General features: G+C 38.8%; 1 protein-coding gene and 1 pseudogene across 1 annotated transcript; one reads left to right on the forward strand and one right to left on the reverse strand.

Annotated features, from left to right (window-relative positions):
* Positions 1-240: 240 nt before the first annotated feature.
* On the reverse strand, positions 241-7,933 carry LOC121519909. The gene is made up of 3 exons (XM_041803014.1): positions 7,926-7,933; positions 7,792-7,844; positions 241-934 (listed from the first exon to the last, which is right to left on the reverse strand). The coding sequence occupies exons 1-3, from the start codon at positions 7,931-7,933 to the stop codon at positions 333-335; spliced, it is 663 nt and encodes a 220-aa protein (XP_041658948.1). The 3' UTR covers positions 241-332.
* Positions 7,934-8,578: 645 nt separating this feature from the next.
* The window catches only part of LOC121520186, a 28,102-nt pseudogene continuing 16,441 nt past the window's right edge, over positions 8,579-20,239 (forward strand).

The raw sequence follows: 20,239 nt of genomic DNA on the forward strand, positions 1-20,239 counted from the left end.
CAAATTACCATTTTCAGTTCTTTACAACCTATAAAATGTTTTAAAAAGCTGTTGTGCTTAATAATGTGGAACAGTGCATTTTGAGGTTTTTATTTAAAAAATAATAATTTTTGTCATTATGAAGTTTGTTTGAAAACATTTGAATTATGCTCTTATGGCTGTTGACTTTAAAAATATTCTGACTGTCATTTGCATTAATATTTGGGAAAATCAAAGGAAAATATCATTTGCATAATAATGTGGAACGCGGTGGAGAGGGTGAAGAGGAACGGCACCAGCACCGTTCCCTGGGGGGCCCCAGAGAACAGTGTCTGACACACAGTCCCAGGTCCTCACATACTGTAGGCGGTTGGTGAGGTAGTCCACAATCCAGCATGTGAGGTGTTGGTCCACTCCAGACAGCTCCAGCTTGTCCCCCAGGATGTCTGGCCTGATGGTGTTGAAAGCACTGCTGAGGTCCAGGAAGAGGACCCGAACAAAGCTCCCAGGCGACTCCAAGTGAGAAAGACCTCGATGGAGATGATGGCGTCGTCCACTTGGATGTCAGGCTGGTACGCAAACTGCAGCGGGTCCATGGACGAGCTCACCAGGTGGCACAGGTGGTCAATGACCAGCCGCTTCAGGGCCCTCATGAGGTGGGATGTTAGGGCTACCGGCCTGTAGCAGCTAGGATCCTTGGGATGCAGGGTCTTTGGCACAGGTAGCACGCAGGATGTCTTCCAGAGGTGTGACACCCTTCCCAATTTCAGGCTCAGGTTGAACAGATGTCCAGTGATCCCACTCAGCTGGTCTGGGCAGGACCTGAGGAGCCTGGAACTGAGGCCGTTCGGTCCTGCAGCCTTCCTGGTCTTTATCTTCCCGAGCTGGTTTCTCACCTGGAGAGGTGTGAGGGACAGGTTGGATGGGGAGCTGGAAGGAAGTGATGGTTGACTTCCTGAAGGAGATGAAGGGGAGATTACTAGTAGCTGTAGCATCTTTCCTGTTCTCACTTCTTAAGCCTGATTTATGCTTCTGTGTTGCATCGACGGCATAGCTACGCGTAGCCCTCTGCATCGACGCGGACCCCTACGCTGTAGCCTGATGTGCACCTCCAAAAAAATCCTAACTATACGTCGTGGTGACGCAGACCCCAAGGGCTGTGATTGGTCTGCTCAAAATATCATCCAGGTCCCTCAGTGGGTGAACCAGTGTGGTAAATTCACCCATTCTCAGCCTTGCCTCATTTAGTGGTCATACAGACCACCTCCACAAACCTCTTTCCTGTCGCCTGCTCTTCAACATTTGCAACCAAATATTTGTTTGTCGATATCGATGAGCTCCAAACACATCTGCTTCCACTCGGTTGCCATTGTTTACTGTGACCCGAAATAAACAAGGATTCTGATGTGACCCCTCTGAAACCACACACACACACAGCCACTCCCCCCTAGCGGCATGGTGGTGAATTGCAGAGCGACACATTCCCTTGACGCAGGACTTCAAATGGTCAATGACGGCGTCGAGTCGACAGCGTACCTATGCTGTTGATGCGACGCAGAAGCATAAACCAGGCTTTAGTGTAACTGAGTTAGGTCTGAGGAGAACTCTGATTAAACCAACCGTCCAACAACGCCCCTCTGGGACTCACACCCAAAAACTATTAAATAAATTACTTAATCCTTACATCAGAAGGTTTCCCCTTTGAGTAAGCACACACAACTAAGTCCACAAATGAATACAGAGAGCGTGTATACAAATATAAATATAATCTTTATTTTTCATTTTGTTTTTAGCAAAAACAGTTATTTTAAAAACACTCACGTCTTTATTAATTTCTTCTGACACATTGTGCAACAAAGATAAGTCTGGTACACACGCTTTGAGGAGAGCATCGCTTAGTGCCACAACAGGGTTATGTTAAACCTTTAAATCAATAAATAAACACAATTAATGAAAAAAATAATGATTTAAAAAAAAAAAACACCACAACAAACTAGCAAAAAGTCTAACAGTCATCCTGGCGGCACAAAGCCACACCTTCTCAAAAATGAAATCACCAGTACACAATGAGCATAACTAACCCACAATGTTACTGAGCAGAGCACAAAGTAATCTAAATGAAAGTACAGCATAACCTTAACTCTCGAGCAAAAATAAGCTTTAACTAAAGACAGAAAATACTGCCTTAACTAAGTCATCAATGAAATGTAACAATAACAAAACTGAGATTTAAGCTGAGGTAAAAATAAAGAGCAATAAGCCTAAGTAAAGCAGGGCTAAACAAGCTAAATCAAAGCTAACAAGCTAAAGCAAGGATAAACAAGCTAAAGCAAGGCTAAACAATTCCCACTCCCACTTCCTGTGTCTCTGCACATGCGTGGCGTAGTGTTGTCAGGCTAACATACTACTCTGTCTTAAGTGGACTTTGAAACAACCTTTTAACCAGATTTAAGCAGCTTTTTGCTTGGTCCCTATAAATACTCTTTTAGCCTTTAACTTCACTCTTGACTGTGCATTGGGTTTTTAAAGATTGGTTTCCTCGATTGTGAGTTATCGAGGAAACTAAGTGGGCTTACATTCAAGACGGCTCTACTCACCACACCGCTGAGCTGTCCCAACTGTTCCAGTCTCAGTATGAAAGTGTCTGAGCTGGAACAGAGAATTTCCAATCCCTGCGAGATTCATGAAGCAGAGAAACAACTGGACACTATCATATTCAGTCCTGCTTCAGTCACTACCAGCGCTGCTGAGATGGATGACTTTAAAATATTGTTTAAGAAACAAAACTTTGATAGGCTGTTGTGTACTTCACCACAATCACCCCTATAGTTTTTTGGTGTTCTTTTTTAAATATAATATCACAAGAACTAATTGTTAGTAATAGTAAAAGGGGCAAGAGTGGCTGTCATATTTTATAGGGGGGTGAAGCATCACTTTCTGGAGCCAAAACTGCATAGGATGCGGCACCAGAAATTGGTAAGTTAGACACTATTGTTTCACATGATTAAACTGAAATAACTTCATAAATAAAAATATGCGCATGTGCATTAAAATGCAAAGAAGTATCTTTTGATGTTGAAAGAAATATAAAAATATTTTCATATTTTTAAGTTATGAAAAACTATTTTTTTGGTTTGTTGCCTCAGTGCAACATTATGCAGTTAGGCCACTACTATTAGAGCAGTTTTGCTAAAGTAGTGGTTCTCAACTCTGGTCCTGGGGACCCCCCACTATGCATGTTTAGATGCCTGTCTTCTTCAGTGCACTTGAATTAAATGATCAACTTATTGAAAATCCAGTTGATCAAATAAATCAGGTGTGGAGCAGCGATAGGATCCCAGGGACCAGGCCTGAGTGGCACTAAGTTATAGTTTTCAGATCAGGTAATGATGGTGCATGTATAGATGATGCTGTTTGTGGGTTCTTGTTTTGAAAGGCGCAAAGGTTATATTGTAACTGTATTAATGGCTGTCTTTTATATGAGATAATAATAATAATACATTTTATTTATAAGCGCCTTTCTCAAAACTCAAGGTCACTTTACAAACAAAAACAAGTACAATAAAGCAACAGATAAAAGCTAACAGTATAAAATGGGACTAAGTAATTACAATGAATGAGCTATCCTGAACAGATGCGTTTTGAGTCTGGATTTGAAGAGAGGGAGAGATTCAACATTCCAGATGTCTGGTGGGAGTGATTTCCATGGTGCTGAGGCAAACAGAGGGCACAGTGAGGAGGATGGAGGAGGAGGATCTGAGGTAGTGGGAGGAGGTGGTTGTGGAGGAGATCATAAAGATAAGGGGGGGGGGGAGATTGTGGATGGCCATGAATAAAAGCAGAAGGATTTTGAATTGTATTCTGAATTTGACCAGAAGCCAGTGAAGCTTCTGTAGGATGGGGTTGATGTGGTGAAATGAGGTAGTTTTAGTGACCAGTTGAAGTTTATGGAGGGATTTGAGAGGGAAACCAAAGAGGAGAGATTTACAGTAATTAATGCAGGAGGTAACTAGGCTGTAGACAAGAATAGAAATAGTATGGGGGGGTGGGTGATCTTTTTGCAGTTCCCAATGCCTGCTGAATCAGCACTCTGCCTGGTATTCGCCTTTTGCTTGGCCCTCATGTCCACGGCTCAGGCTAGTGGCTACTGTGGCTGCATTTTAACGTTGTTAGAATTATGACTTATAAGTGACTCGGGGACTTTTTTTCCACTCTTCGGGATCTTTGAGGGGCAAATTTTATAAACAACATCATGTTATCCTCCTAAATACTGAATAACTCCACCAGCACCGTGTTACTAGCATTAGCCTCTTTGCACTGAGGCTTCTTCTTCTTCTTCTATGGTGCTCAACAGCAAGTCACGCATCACGGTGCCACCTATTCTTCCGGAACGTGTAGAAGGAAAACAAACACCTTTCTTATGGATTTTATTGGTTAATATTTTATTATCCCAACAATAACAATATGGAAAATATATGCAACTGAGGCCCCGTCCACACGGAAATAAATTCAGGTGTATATGCAAAAGTTTTTTGTTGGGTCGGCATTTCATCCACACAGAAACAGCGTTTTGGGTGACTGTAAACAATACTTTTAAATGACTCGACTACCGTTTCGTCTCCGTGTGGACGGCTACCCACATCTTTCTTGAAACGATTATGTCACACACAGCATAGCTCTCTTGCCACGCCTGTGCGGGTCCAACCAAACCAACAATGGCTGGATACAGGCAGGGGTGAAAAGTAACTAATTACATTTACTCAAGTTACTGTAGTTGAGTAGGTTTTTTGTGTACTTGTACTTTTTTGAGTACTTTTCAAAATCACTACTTTTACTTTTACTTAAGTGCATTTTGAGGGAAGTATTGTACTTCACTACATTTTAAAAAGCATGAAGTACTGAGTAAAAAAAATGAACATTTAAAGCCAAACAAAGAGGTTCTAGCTTGAGCAACAAGAAAATGGCCAAAAGTTTGACTTTCACAACACATGGTGGTCAGTAGTGAGAGAATGACTCCACATTTCATCCTCAAACAGCTGCTGCATTTGACTTTAGGTTAAGGCTCACCTTATAAAAACAACCTGGTTATAGATTCATGTTCTCTTGTAGTTATTTTACACCAATAAAAGATCATATTTTACTATATAACCTCCTCAAGTATCAAAAATAGCTACTCTGTAACTCAGTACTTTAAGTAAAATTTAAATAACTTACTATTTACTTTTACTTGAGTAGATTTATAGATTGTTACTTTTACTTCTACTTAAGTAAATTTGATCCAAAGTAGCTTTACTTTTACTTGAGTACAATACTCTAGTACTTTTTCCACCTCTGGATACAGGGTTGTGTTCGTGCTGCAGAAGCTACTGAGCTTGTTATGGATGTTATAGCAAAATCTGATGCTTCTTTACCACCACCGGGAAACGCATACACCATATGTTCTTAAATCAACACAGAGAACAACCAGAAGGGCAACTAGAAGAAAGTTTGTGTCAGTTTTCTGTGATCTCTCATTTGGCGAATATCTGTGGCAGCGTTACAGCGCCACGCACAGGATTGGCATATACACTACAGTGTTTTCAGCGGTTCTGTGCTCACGCAGATATTTCCTGAAACGATTCCATCTTTTCGGAAAACTTTTTTAAAACAAAACGACAATATATGGTTTTCGTCTCTGTGTGGACGGGGCCTGAACCACAATGTTTGCTTTGGCCGACTTCCTTTATGGCCTCCTTCAAACTCAAAGCCATCCAGATGATTCTGCGGAGCCGCATGCAGCTCTTTTGCCCATCCCAAGTGGCTCTCTGCAGCTGTGCCAATATGTTGAAATAAAGGAACCTTTTTTTTCAAGATTGGACTAATATTTTTTCTAATTCAATAGTGATAAAGTTTTGTATATTTTATCCTTAAAACATTTAGCTATTTCATTTACTTATAACTTTGTTTTTACAAATAGGCCTATTTTATCAACTATGCGTCATATCGTGCTTCTTGCACATAGTAGCACTTTCCTGCCTTGAAAACAAAGGTCTGGACGTCAGTCTTGCCGCAGTGACACCTGAAGCAGGAGTTTTGAGCTCATCAGGTGAGTTAAGTTTTGAATATCTGAAATCTGGTTTGGCACAGCTAGGGGGAGGTCAGAAGGTGAAAATGACCATCAACTTTAAAAAGTTTCATGCTAAACCGGCATGTCGGTCGGAATAAAGTAGTGTCAACAGAGAATGTGAACAGCTGTAACGTTAAAAACAACATTAAAACTAAGACAAGTTCACACTTAACAGCATCAGTCAGGTAAAGAAAGAGAGTTAGAAGGCCGAGGGATCAATAGTGGGCTGTTGGAGTCAAATAAACATGTAAGCTCATTTTTTATTGTTATTCTCTTCTCTGCTGCTTTGAAGTCGTTATTATCATTCAGAAGACTGGTCAGTTTGATTCTGATTTAAATATTTTGATGTGTGATGTATGTAAGGTGCAGTGTAGGAGTGTGCGTTTATGTTGTAAAAGATGAGATTGTTGATGTTTGTGCTGAAAATGTCCCGTGTGTTAATGTGGCACTGTCCATGGTGCTGACATGTGTCACTCATGTCGGTGTAAGAAGTGTGTGTGGATGAATAAAGAATTAATGATAATAATGACAGTCTGATATTTTATGATATATTACAGATGTTGAACAACTGAAAAGTACCAATAACAAAAACAAAGGCTGTTAATAAAGTGAAGTGAAACAGCCAATATTGTGAAAAAGTGGAATTTCTACCTCTGGCTTCTTGTCAAGTACACACATAGACTGAGGATGTCACATATTGCAACAGAAAATCAGACTTCCTAATTCTCAAACAGTTAATTTTGCAATGGCGCATACCCTCTTAGTTATGTGTTTTGTTGATTCAATTCGAGCTATAATAGAAACCTCAGCTCCAGCCTTTATCAAATCAAATACAGCACAAAGATGAAATATTCACATATCAACGCCCAAACTGATTACATTTATTTCTTTTCCTAAAAAAACACACATTCTAAATTTGATGTCTACAACAAATTCCAAAAGTTGGGACAGGGAGATTGGGAAAGTTAGGAAATGCACAAAACCTCCTGCAGAATAATTGTCAACAGTTGAGAGTATCATGATTGGGTTGAAAAGCAGCTCTCCTGAAAAGCTCAGTCAGTCACAATAAATAATGGCAAAATGCTCTTTACTTTGTGAAAGACTGCATGGGCAAATGGTCCAACATTATTTAATGAACCAACCAGCATCTGCATGGAGTGGGTGTGTATTAGTGTTCTATGGCTTGGATAACTTGCATATCTGTGAGGGCACCATTAAATCTGGAAGAAGCTGCTTCTAGAGCAACACATGCTTCCATACAGTCTATTTCAGGGGTGTCCATGCTTATTTCAGTAAGACAATGCCAAGCAATGTTCTACAAAATTAACAACATGGCATCACAGTGAGTCAAAATTTTCCACACTTTTAAAGAGAGGGTATTATACTTTAACGATTTTTAAAACATGAATATAAAGTCACAATGTTGGGTGTCCATACTCCACGTATGCAAATTTCCAAACCGCAAGATAAACTTATGCAGCAATAATCTTGGAATTAGCATGTAAACTGACGAAAACGGTTTGTTGAAAATCTCTCCGATATTCTCCTGAGACGAGATTTCGATGGAGCAAACTAATGAGGTCATTGCAGCAGGATCTCCTGACTGGTTCGTAGTTCATCCGTGCTGCCGGCAAAGCGGAACAGACCATGCCCACAAGGCCTTTTAGCCGTTTAGCCATTTAGCAAGACAGTAATTAAACACTTACCAAACAGATAAATCCTGCTCCATCCTTCGCGGCTGCTGGTTTTCTTCCCCCCTCTCTCCAAACTATCAGGGTCAGACCTCGGGTCTAACACGTACGGACAACATCAAAATTCACCACATTTTACTCAGTCGGACCGGTACATTCAAAGTTTTTAACTACTAGCATAACAACATTAGCCACATTGGAGGGGGCGGGCACAAAACATTGAGTCCCGCCGCCGGCCAGCCTCCAGAAAAACGGCCAATTGGAGGAAAGCAGGGGGTGTTACAGAGACAGCAGCTTTACAGATGGAGGTTAAAATAAGGGTTTTTCAGGATGTCAGTGTGAAAAACATGAGGAGTTTTTGAGCTGTAAACCATGTAATGCTTCTATGTGGGTATCAGTGAGATGTGTAAAGCCTTGAAAAAAGGCATAATACCCCCACTTTAAGCAACTTAAAGTGTATTTCAAGCAAGAGTGGAAATGATTCCCCATTCAATACTTTAACAATAAGTGCCTTCAGTCCCTAGAAGCTTACAGAGGGTTGCTAGAAGAAAAGGATGTGTGGCACAGTGATTCACATTGTATCCACATTTTACACAATCTTTTTTTGGCAATGGGGTTTGTAAAACCAAAAAGCAAGGTCAGCACTTCTGTTCGGAGAACAAAAAAACAGAAGGAGAAGAAAGGGCAAGGCCCCTCTTGTTTGCCTGAAGGAAAAATGCTAAAGGTTAAAAAAGAAAAAAAAAAAAAAAACTCTTGCTCAATATCAAAAAGTGAGGAAGGGTGTGACTGAACTTTTAAGAACGACCTGCACAAATCTTCCATGCAACACTTGGATCTTTAGCAAGAAATGGATCATTAAATCCGCTTCTGGGAAAAATCTTTGAAGAAATTCAACAATGAAGATAACTCTCACATTTTTTCTACTTCTACTCCAAACCTTACAGATTTTAGCTTCAGATGGTAGGTATCTCAGCATTTCATTGTTTTTTCTGTAACAGTGGTATGTGCACTCTAATCTTAAAGTGTGACTTTTGTTCTTTATTTGGGTGTCAGTATTCTCTGAATCATTTAGATTGAGGAGGTTAGAGTTTACATTAAATCACATTAAATCACTGCACATTTTGAAAGTAAATTAATTTGATATACTTAATAATGTTTTTTTTTATTGGTTTATTTTTCAGGAACAGTGCAGGTTACTCACTTTATTGTTAAAGAAATGGTTCATTTTCCTGTTTTCATTTCTAAAACGAAATCTAATAAACAAGAAAGGAAGCATCTATTTGACTTTTGCTATAAATGTTGGGATCAAAAAAATGTAATATGAATAAACGGGCGTAAGCAGTTAGTATGATTTCAATATTAATTTGCATAACCTGGTGCAGGTGTTGTGCTGTGCAGAAAAGCATCCTCAGCAGTGTTAATTTCATCGACTAAATCTATAACTAAAACTATTCGTTGACAGCCTTTTTTCCATGACAAAAACTAGACTAAGACTAACAAAAATAGATCTGTGATGACTAAAACTGACAAAACTAAGTTTAGTTTTTGTCAACATGACTGAAACTAGACTAAAATTTAACATAGTTTTCGTTGGACATTCAAAATCTGTGATATTTCTCCACTGTGGGTAAATCTGTTATAAAACAATGCATCTGTAGCTATTCTGCCTCTCAGCTGTAGAAAGCAGGGACTCCAGGTTTGACAGGATGCACAGAACACACTACCATGATTTGGTACCAGATTTAAGCAAGAAGATAAATGCTTGGATTAAAGTAAAGACTAAAATGCAAGGCTTTTAATGGACTAAAACCAGACTAAAATGGTTTGAGTTTTCGTAAACTAAAACTCATAAAAAACAAGTCTAAAATTAAAAATAGCTGCCAAAATGAACACTGATCCTAAGGATCCCATGCCTGTCGCTGAGGAGTTCACGCTTCCTGTAATGATATACGGAACACAAACAAACACCAGCACCAAGTTACGTCACGTTCCCGCCGGGGAAGCATGCCGCGTCTAAACACGCAAGAGTTCACTCATGCTGGTCAAATGTACTGGACTTTTAGGCTAAAACGTGCAGGTACAGTACAGATTGCCTAGTGTGAGTGCGCCCTAACTTGGTGCCGGTGTTTGTGTTCACGTATATCATTCCAGGAAGGGTGAACTCCTCAGTGATGGGCATGTGATTCTCAGGATTTGCGTAACCTGCAAATCAATATTACAATCAAATTGACCGCTTACAGCTGTTTTTTATATGACATTCTTTGATTCCAACATTTATAGCAAAAGTCAAAAAGACGCATCATTTCCTGTTTATTTGATTTTGGTTTAGAAATGAAAACTAGAAAATGAACAGTATTTTCATGAATTGATTTGACTTTTAAAACAAAAGTGAACAATTAGCCATTGATTTATCTGTTATTCAATTATCAATTTAAAATAAATAAAGGAATGAAACACGGATTCTGGATTCAAATGGTTTTCAGCTTTAATGAACAGACACGTTAAATAACCCAGCCAACCATGAGGCCACTTACCTGCCATTTCTAGTGAAGATTTCACAGTGGTGATTCAGCCAAGTCTATCAGAAACTAGTGTGATCAAATGTGATTTAAGCAGAAGAAAGAATCTGGAGGAACAGCATCATTGTTGATTAGCTGTCCTGGCATGAGTTTTGTTATGCTGTGAATGACAAAAAAAGAAAATACAAGTTAAGATGGCTGAGAAGAGATGATAGTTGTGTTTTTGAGCTAGAAAAGGATTCTGGTGGTGGTTGCCAATCTTTAAAGATATGTATGATTAAAGATCCAGGAGGCTCTCAGGACATGAAACCAATTGTACTGACGACTCACACTTGATAATTATTTCAGAATAGTTGACTAAGGGGGGTAGGGAAAATCTGGCCAAAAACTTGGCATAAAGTTGTCTAGCATGAGCCAGCCTAAGTGGGTTCATCAAAAACAAAATACAACCTGCTTTTGATTCTGAAATGATTACTTATTAAGATTTGTTTTTGATTGTAAACTTTTTTCCCCACATGAAGTGTAGTTTAACAATGCATATTTTCAATGTGTCTTAGGTATCAAATAATTTCTCATTTTCCATAGTTACTTTAAGTATCCAAATTTAAAAAAATGAATGGTTTAGACTTTGTCTTATTGATTATTTCAGACATAACTGTAATAGCCCCTGTAAAAGAAAGTGTTTAAAGCACTTTCTGAGTTCTTCTGCAATAAACAGTTCAATATGTGTTTTTCTTTTTTGACAGATTCTCCATTTCAACTAACCAACAAGGCCACTGGCTTTTGCTTGGTGAAAACAAATAACATCTGCAATAAAATACGGTGGACAACCAGTGACCGACTTCTGGTTCCTCAAATGAAGAAGTGCCTGGGCGCCCAGGGCAAAAGTGTTGGGAGTGAAATACAACTGTATGACTGTGATGAAGACAGTGACCTCCAAAAGTGGGAATGTGTGAATGAAACCGTGCTGGCACTAAAAAACCAAACACTCTACATTGAGCTGACAGCAGAAAACACAGCAGTTCTTTCCAGAACAGCAGGAGAAAAAAGCAATCTCACCATTTTAGGGACGTCCAGTGGTGCTTGCACAAGAACATATCGAGGTATACCATATCATCAGTGTTCAGTGGTGGAATTAAAAGTTGTTTCTCAGATATCTTTTACAATACAAATTTTTTCCAATATAATAAAAAGTTTCTGGAATATAATGTAACTTTGTGCAACAGACACAATCATCAGAAATGGCTGAAGTGCTATCTACAACACTAAAGTCACATGGTCAATGGTCTTTTTTTCTGATATTGCAGACGTAAGATGATCTGAAACTGATCTTTGTTTGACTCTTCTCTCCCATAAGAGCTTTATTCCATTGATGGGAATGCAGCAGGGATACCTTGCATGTTTCCCTTCCAGTACCAACACCAATGGTACTCAGACTGCACCACAGTCGACTCACCAGGACGTCCCTGGTGTGCAGTGGAAACAAAATATGAAGAAACCGAACTTTGGGGATATTGCCCAGCTACAGGTGAGTGCTGTTGTTGGTAAATGTAAGACTTAAGTGCCACAACAGGGAGATCATTTTATTCAGGTATATTATCAGCTGATTCAAGACAACAAGCAAGTATTGTACTTCGCTGTAAAATGATACATCTATATCTTTTGGTACAATTACAGCTAAAGGAGAGTGGATTCAACACCCTACAACAGGAGCATACTACCAGTTCAACACATTTGCAGCTCTCACTTGGCATCAGGCTGAAACCAGCTGCAAACAGGAGGGGGCGTCCTTGCTCAGTATAACTGATCCTCATGAGCAGGCCTATGTCACAGGTATAGTGACTGTATCATACTGATAAAGGCTGAGTGTATCTGAGAAGGTACGAACATCACAGAACTGTTTCCCTCACTTTCATCACACAGTACAAATTGGGGCAGGAGGAAATAAGCTTTGGACTGGTCTTGTCCTGGCTCCAGACGGTTGGAAATGGTCTAATGGGAAGCCTTACCGCTATATGAAATGGGACTCAGGTAGTTTTTGTTTCTTTAATCGATACCCAAGCATAAGAAAACTGTCTTTTGAATTACTATTAATCAAAAAACTTCGATACACCTTTTTATGGAGGTTCCTTGCAAAAAAAAAAAAAAAAAACAGTTGTGGTTAAATGTAAAAGTTGAGAACATATCCCCACAATTTTGAAACTGAGCACTGTTTATTTAGCCTGTGATGAGTTTAGCAGCTGAAAAAAGCAAAGCTGGTTAGCTGAGCATGGTCAATGATAGGAGAGCGAGCACTGACAGCCATAAATCCTCTTTGCAAGTTAAATCCACATACCACTGATGAACATTTTTACTTTATTTCTTTAATTACATGGCATTTTAACCTAACACAACCCATGGACAACTTTAGCCCCATCTTCTAGGTCAAAATAGTGCCAAACTGCTCTGTGCCTACAAGATTCTGTCAATTCTATCATTTCACCATTGTCTACACACACACAGGTTAAAGAGAATTACAGCAGTGTGGCAACAGCCATTTGCCACAGCTACAGTGATTATTAGTGGTGAGCAGCCAAGTTACACTTCAGACAAAATATTTGACTGGGACTGAGCTAACAAAAAGATAAAGAATTAGTTGAACTGACTATTTTGGTCCAACGTTAAGTCATTTAGCCAGCCAATCATATGCATCCAAAGTAAACAGACCTAACTAAACCTTTGTTGTTTATGCTTAAAACAATGGCACATTTTTACCTACGGCATGGATGATATAACTCAGCAAAAGCCCTTCAACTATGAAACAACCTGTAAACAAAAATCAGACAAGTTATATAGGCCACCCTGTCTTTTACATCTCTGCTCTTAAATGAATGGACATTTTAAACCAACACTTCCACATCATGTCATTAAGAGTAATATAGAGTAATGTTGCAAGTTGTATTTTAATGGTCTTAGTAGCCTGTAACACTACAGACTTCTGTTTCTGGCACTGAGTGAGTGGCAGCTTGTTACAGCATTGTTTTGCTCACTTTATTTTCTACTTCTCTCTTGTTGAGCTGTAGTAATGACCAAATTTCCCCCGATGGGGTATCAATAAAAGTTTATCTTATCTTATCTTATCTTACAAAATCTCTTTAGGGAGTAACTCTAAAATTAAAATGAGCATAGATATGTTTTTGAGCATTGAAACAAAATTTAAAAGTTACAAAATGGACAAAAGTTTAGGTTCACTAAGTTCAAGTAGGCCTATTTTCTTGTCTTTCTTGTATGAAAAGATTTTTACTTTTCTTATTCAAGTAGTAACTGTTCTCTTTATAATGAGTTTAGTTGTGTGATATATTTAATGGGCTGATTGATAAACATTATTGGAAATTCTAATGACAATCTTGTTTTAGGACATCCACTTCCTGATTCTGGATTTAACTGTGCATATATTGATCCTGCTGTACGGTACTCCTGGCAGAGTTCCCCTTGCAGCAAGAAACTTGGGTACATCTGCTACAGTGAAGAGAGTGAGGCACTGCCTACAGAAGGTACTGTATAAAAGAACTATTGAAGTTCCTACATCCCACTGATGAGTTCCAGTCAGTATCAGTCGGTAAATCTTTTTCTCTTCCTCTCACAAACAGCTGTTGGGACGGGATTTTGCCAAAGAACTTGGACTCCTTACAATGGCCACTGCTTTTACCTCAATCGTACCAGAAAAACATGGCCTGATGCTCAGAGAGACTGTCGTAACAGAGGGGGGGACCTTGTCAGCATCCACAATGTGGAGGACCAAAGTTTTGTCATCTCTCAACTTGGAATTGGTACATAAAAAATAACTTCAAATAATAAAAATATGTTTTATATCTTAGGAAGAACACTCCTTTAAGTCTACAAGGCATGATCCGAATCAACTTTATATTATATAGAATAAACAAAACATAGTTAGCTCAGGGCTCCAAAAGAAAACATTTTCAAAAGGTCAATAGATACCAAAGTTAACAGAAAATGTTGAATGAAAAGATCATTTTATTTTGTCTGTTTGAAGCATCCTCTGATGAGCTCTGGATTGGACTGAATGACAGAAAAACAGAAGGGCTATTTGAATGGACCGATCATTCTACAGTCCGTTTCATCAGGTGGGAGTTTGGGAAACCTGCTGTCTCAACTGATATCAAGGACTGTGTCGTCATCAGAGGGGAGGTAAGAGGCCTCAAGTCTACATTCACAAACTACCTTGGAAAATAAGTAGAAAACACAAAGCGGGATGATGAAAATAAAGCTGCAAAATACTGCTCTTAATTCATCAGACAGCAGGGCAGAATACTGCATGACATCATATCACACACTACTGTTTCTAATACCATTTTTGGCATACCAGTTTAACATTACATTAAATGCTGTCTCTACCAGCATATGCTGCAGTCAAATCAAATCAGTATTTAACTTTATTTTATTTCAGACTGGGAGCTGGGCTGACTGTGCCTGTGAGGAGAAACATGGCTTCATTTGCATGAAGAGGAGTTCCACAGAGGCCACAGAAGATGAAGTTGTGAAGGATGAAGGCTGCAAAACTGTGCGTTCAGTTTTCTTTTAAAGCAAGATTTATGTCTTAATTTTTATGCAGGTGTAGCATTTAAACTTCCAGTGAGAATGTTTGCTGTTTGAGCTCTGTGTTTAAATTATCTCCAAGTTTAACAAAGTGCTCTGGTCAATGTAACATTTAACTGGGTTTTATACACCTCAGTGAGGTGTACATTTGTTTGATAGTTGTAAGTTTTCCACCCACCAGCTTTTATGTGTGTTTTCATTTTGCACTTGAAAAACCCTGATTGGAAACACTGAAAATACAAAAATAAGACACTTGAAATATTGCCAAATGTTTAGAATATTGGAAAAGTTAGAAAAGTTGGCATACCTGTTTTTGGAACATATAGGGATCCCATTAAGAATTGCAATCACAAGTAAGGGATGCACAAGGCCATATGACCTTGAGTTTTGACATACGAACTTCAAAGTCTTCAAAAAAAAATTAAGGAAAATCCCTCAAAAAATTCTTGGGATTTTGGGTGCTAAGGAATGGCATGGACAAACAGACGACATGTAAATTAAGGCCTCCAGCCCTGGCTATTGCCAGTGTAGAATATTAAAACAAAACTTGAGTCAGTGGAGTATGAGCCAAATACTTGTCTCAGTAGCACAAAAACAGAAATCTGAAAGTCCATTACCCTAAAAATTTCTGCAACAAAAATGAACACAAGACAATGTATGACAGCATTTTAGTGGATTTCTAAAAATTGCACTGGAAAAAACTGTTTGCTATTGAAACAGCTCCAAGTGAATTAAAGTTCATGCTTAAAATGTATTAAGTATTTTTCCTGACAAGTGGAATTATTTTATGAAAAATAGTGTCTGTATGCCATGGTTTAATTTATTTGAGAATGGACTTTTATGATTTTTATGTCCAGCTAATATTGCAAGGGTTTTAAAAATTGCGGAGAAACAAAGAAACAACATGGTTGCTCTTATTTCAAGCTCAGCAACCATTATCATTCAGTAACCCTATAAAGTTGTTATCATTTACTAATGGGAAAACATACCTTCTGTTTCCCTCCTCTGCACTGTATCGTGCAAAATTAGACACATACCAAAAAAACCTTAATTTAATATTTCTGTTTTGTTTTGGTGTTTTTCATCAATCCAGGGATGGAGGAGACATGGCTCATACTGCTACTTCATTGGGCCTCTGACCAAAACCTTTGATGAAGCTGTGAATGACTGCAGTCGTTATGGTTCTTACTTAGCTGATGTTTCAAACAGGTTAGAACCTTTATCATTGGTTGTCTGTGTTGGGATTTATCAACAAAGTATTTGTCATGTCAGATGGCATGACAATCATGTGGATGTATCTGTGTAAATATTTCCAGGCTGGATAATGCATTCCTGGTCAGTTTGGTGGGGTTGAGACCAGAGAAGCACTTTTGGCTCGGACTTTCAAACCGGAAAAATTCTGATCAATTTGTGTGGACCAACACGGACTCAGTGAAATTTACACATTGGAACGCTAATATGCCTGGTATGAAGAAAGAACACGCTCTGATTCTGTGATGTGATATGAAGTTGCTTCAAAGCATTTCACAATTTCTCTCTTTAAAAAATAAAAGGTCATCAACATGGCTGTGTTGCCATGACAACTGGGATTTTTGCTGGCCTCTGGGATGTGCTGCCTTGCACCAACAGAGAGAAATACATCTGCAAACATCTGGCAGAGGGAGCAGTTGCGACACCAGCACCAGTCATTCTTACCACTCCTCCCAAGTGTCCCCCTGAGTGGTCTGAATTGAAAAGTAGAAGCGTCTGTTATAAGGTGCAGTCACATGACAATTTTGATACTTTTAAATATCACATGCTTAAAAAAATACAGTCAAAATCACTGTACAATCATAATAGTGTCTACTGTCAGTTGGAGCAGGTTTGCCATCACACCTGTTACAACTGTTTATTTTTGTCAACACAAAGTAAATACTTGAATAGACCTTTTCACTGTTGACTCTGAGTTTACTACGGGGCTGTACATGAACTGTTTTTGCCTGTAGCACTGGTGCTACAGAGGTTGATAGTGATGTAACAGCAGACAAAGAACTTGTAGGGCAATATTTCAATCATCTGTTAGATTATTTGGTTGGCCCCTGGTTTGGCTGCTAACTTTATAAGAGTGGGGGTGCTTAAAGATGAGTAGAACGATATGTTTTCAAAATCAGATCTTGAGTTGGAGGAGATCTCGGAGCACCATTCGTACTACTGTATACTGCCTTAATCACTTTGTTTTTATTCTGCAGTTTTATGGAGTTTTAGTCAGGGCTAACAGACCTATGACAGCTTAAGTCTTTTTTTGGGTTTAACCATATCCCTTAAAGTTTAACGCTTGTTCTCAGGACTGAGGTTTCTTTATTCAAACCTACACTGAAAAGTGTATTTTATGCCATAGTTTGCAGGCCGAAGTTTGGACAACCATGTTAAAAACTAATGATACTCAGGGGAAAATATTTCCAGCATCATAAGATATTCACTATAAACGGTAAGAGTTTGATCAAAGTTGTATTATTACCCTGGATCCTAATACTAATAATGCAATGCAAATAGGCAAAGCCCTCTCCTCTTTCAAACACAGTGAAGTAATAACCTTATAAGGATTCAACATCAAAACTACATGGTAGATAATAAACCTGTTACCTAAACTTGACATTTTTCTAAAAATACCAAGTGTTTGACAAGATCTCATGCCACAAGATCTTGCAAGACTAAAACCTCACAAGATTTATTATCAAGGTGAAAAATGTCCCACCAGATTTTTTTTTTTTTTATAGATGGCCCCAAACAGGCTGACACAAAGTGAAAAGAGCCCCGTTTTTGTTTGTGACACTTTAAAATCCATTATGTGGCATGAAAGAAACAGATCACAGCAGATCCTCCTGTTTGAAACAGCGCTGAATCCCCCCAACCCTGTGCTCATTGCTGCAGATGTTACCTGCAGATTTGTGAAAATAAATCATCTGTTCATTGAAACTGCAGCAGCTAAATATCTGTGCACCGTCACAGTGAGGGTCAATAATTTAATTAGTGCATAAATACACACATATTCTTGAACATGGATGACTTGTACAGTGATAATATTCATTACTTCCTCATTTTCTCTCCTTTCCTCACTGCCTCAACTTCCCTCCACTCATCTCACTGTGTCTGTCACACATCCATCAGCTGTTAATCAGACACTTGCTGTGAGTAATGTAACATCCTCTTCTACTCTGTAGTAAACTTAGTAGAATACACTCAACCATAGAGCTCCTTATCAAAACTGGTGATAGAGTCGTCAAGAAACGTGCAGGTTGGCATGTGAAACATGTAAGAGCCAACACTGTCAAAGACAAAAATTATTTCAGACCAAAATATCCTGCAGTTTAAAGAAAACTCGTTATTGACAAGCAAATTTCTTTAGTGTTTGTATTGGTGAATATCCATAAAAGAGGATGAGAAATAGTTAGATTAAATTGATGCAGCGTTTTAAATTTCAGTCTGTTTTACTCACATTTTAAAAATGTTTGTCAAAATTATAAAGATAGTTCAAATGCATGGTTATGACCTAACAAGTGGGGAGAAGCAGCGGTGTGGTCTGTTGTTATGGATTCAAGCACATTCTGAGCAGTGGAGCTGAAGCGACCACTTGCAACACACAATTAATTTTCAGTCATGCTAGGTCTCATGCAGTGTATCACCGTCACAGCTGTATGCACATGGAGTTATGATGTCTCATGTCTCAGCACTTAAAACAGTACTGGTAAATATGCTGCAGCCAACTTTTTAGATGAAAACAGAGATGTTAAAAGTGAGGTTTATACATTGCATTTTACAGCAAGTCCTAAACGGTGGACTGATGATAGCTCACCATACAGTGAGTGGAAGTGTAGGACCAGAGCTTAAAGTTACAAATTACTACTAAATCTTTCTGTCTTGTTTTCCAGCTCTTTCGAGAAAATTTCAAAGGAAGGACTTGGTATGAGGCAAGAGATTACTGCACAGCAATTGGAGGAGACCTGCTCAGCATACACAGCAAGGCTGAACTACGGTCACTACAAGGGTACTGTATGACCTTGCTATTTAAAAATGAAAAAAAAAATAGTAGGGTAGCACCATATCATCAGCATAATATCACTATTGACAGATACTAGGATACAAAGTTAATTATCTGTATCAGCATATACAGTGCCATGAAAAAGTACACTACCTGGCCAAAAAAACGTCGCCATCTGGATTTAACTAAGCAAATAGGTACAAGCCTCCTATTGGATAATTACTGCATGGGCAATTATCTTTCAGCTGGCAACAAGTTATTTAACCCCAGCTGATGCAATGAATAACTTCTCATTTCTTAAACAATGGCTTTTTTCTTCCCTAATGGCACGGGCATATTCCAAGATGACAATGCCAGGATTAATCGGGCTCAAATTGTGAAAGAGTGGTTCAGGGAGCATGAGACATCATTTTCACACACAGATTGGCCACCACAGAGTCCAGACCTTAACCCCATTGAGAATCTTTGGGATATGCTGGAGAAGGCTTTGCGCAGTGGTCAGACTCTCCCATCATCAATATTAAAATTAATGCAACACTGGATGGAAGTAAATCTTGTGACATTGCAGAAGCTAATTGAAACAATGTCACAGCAAATGCATGCTGTAATCAAAGCTAAAGACGGTCCGACAAAATATTAGAGTGTATGACCTTTTTTTGGTGGTGACTTGTTTTTGGCCAGGCAGTGTATTTGCCCCGTGTCTGATTCCTGATTTTTTTTTTTTTTTTTTTTTTTTGCATTTGTATCACACTTAAATGTTTCATCAAAACATTTTTATATTTCACAAAGATAGCCCAAGTAAATGAAAAATGCAGTGTCTGAATGATTATTTATTTTTTAAGGGTGAAAAAATCGAAACCTGTCTGGCCCTGTGTGAAAAAGTAATTGCCCCCTGAACCTAATAACTGGTTGTGCCACCCTTGGCAGCAGTAACTGAAACCAAGTGTTTGATGAGTCTTTCACATCCCTGTGGAGGAATTTTGGCCCACTCTTCTTTGCAGAATTGTTTTAACTCAGTCATACTAGAGGGTTTTCCAGCATGAACTGCCCGTTTAAGGTCACACCACAGCATCTCAAGTGGATTTAAGTCCAGAGTTTGACTTGGCCACTCCAAAACCTTAATTTTGTTTATTTTAAACCATTCAGAGATGGACTTGATGGTATGTTTTGGGTTTGTTGTCCTGCTGTATAACCCAAGAGCGCTTGAGTTTGAGGACATGAACTGATGGCTGGACGTTAGCCTTCAGGATTTTCTGGTAGACAGCAGAATTCATTGTTCCATCAATCACAGCAAGTAGTCCAGGTCCTGAAGCAGCAAAGCAGCCCCAGA

This window comes from Cheilinus undulatus, linkage group 13 (genome assembly GCF_018320785.1).
Source record: "Cheilinus undulatus linkage group 13, ASM1832078v1, whole genome shotgun sequence".
Taxonomy (NCBI): domain Eukaryota; kingdom Metazoa; phylum Chordata; class Actinopteri; order Labriformes; family Labridae; genus Cheilinus; species Cheilinus undulatus.

Excerpts from the sequence above, each read along its gene's own strand:
- LOC121519909 (XM_041803014.1), bottom strand. Across the intron at positions 935-7,791 it reads GAGCAGGATTTATCTGTTTG|GAAGTCAACCATCACTTCCT; the intron begins GTAAGTGTTTAA and ends CATCTCCTTCAG.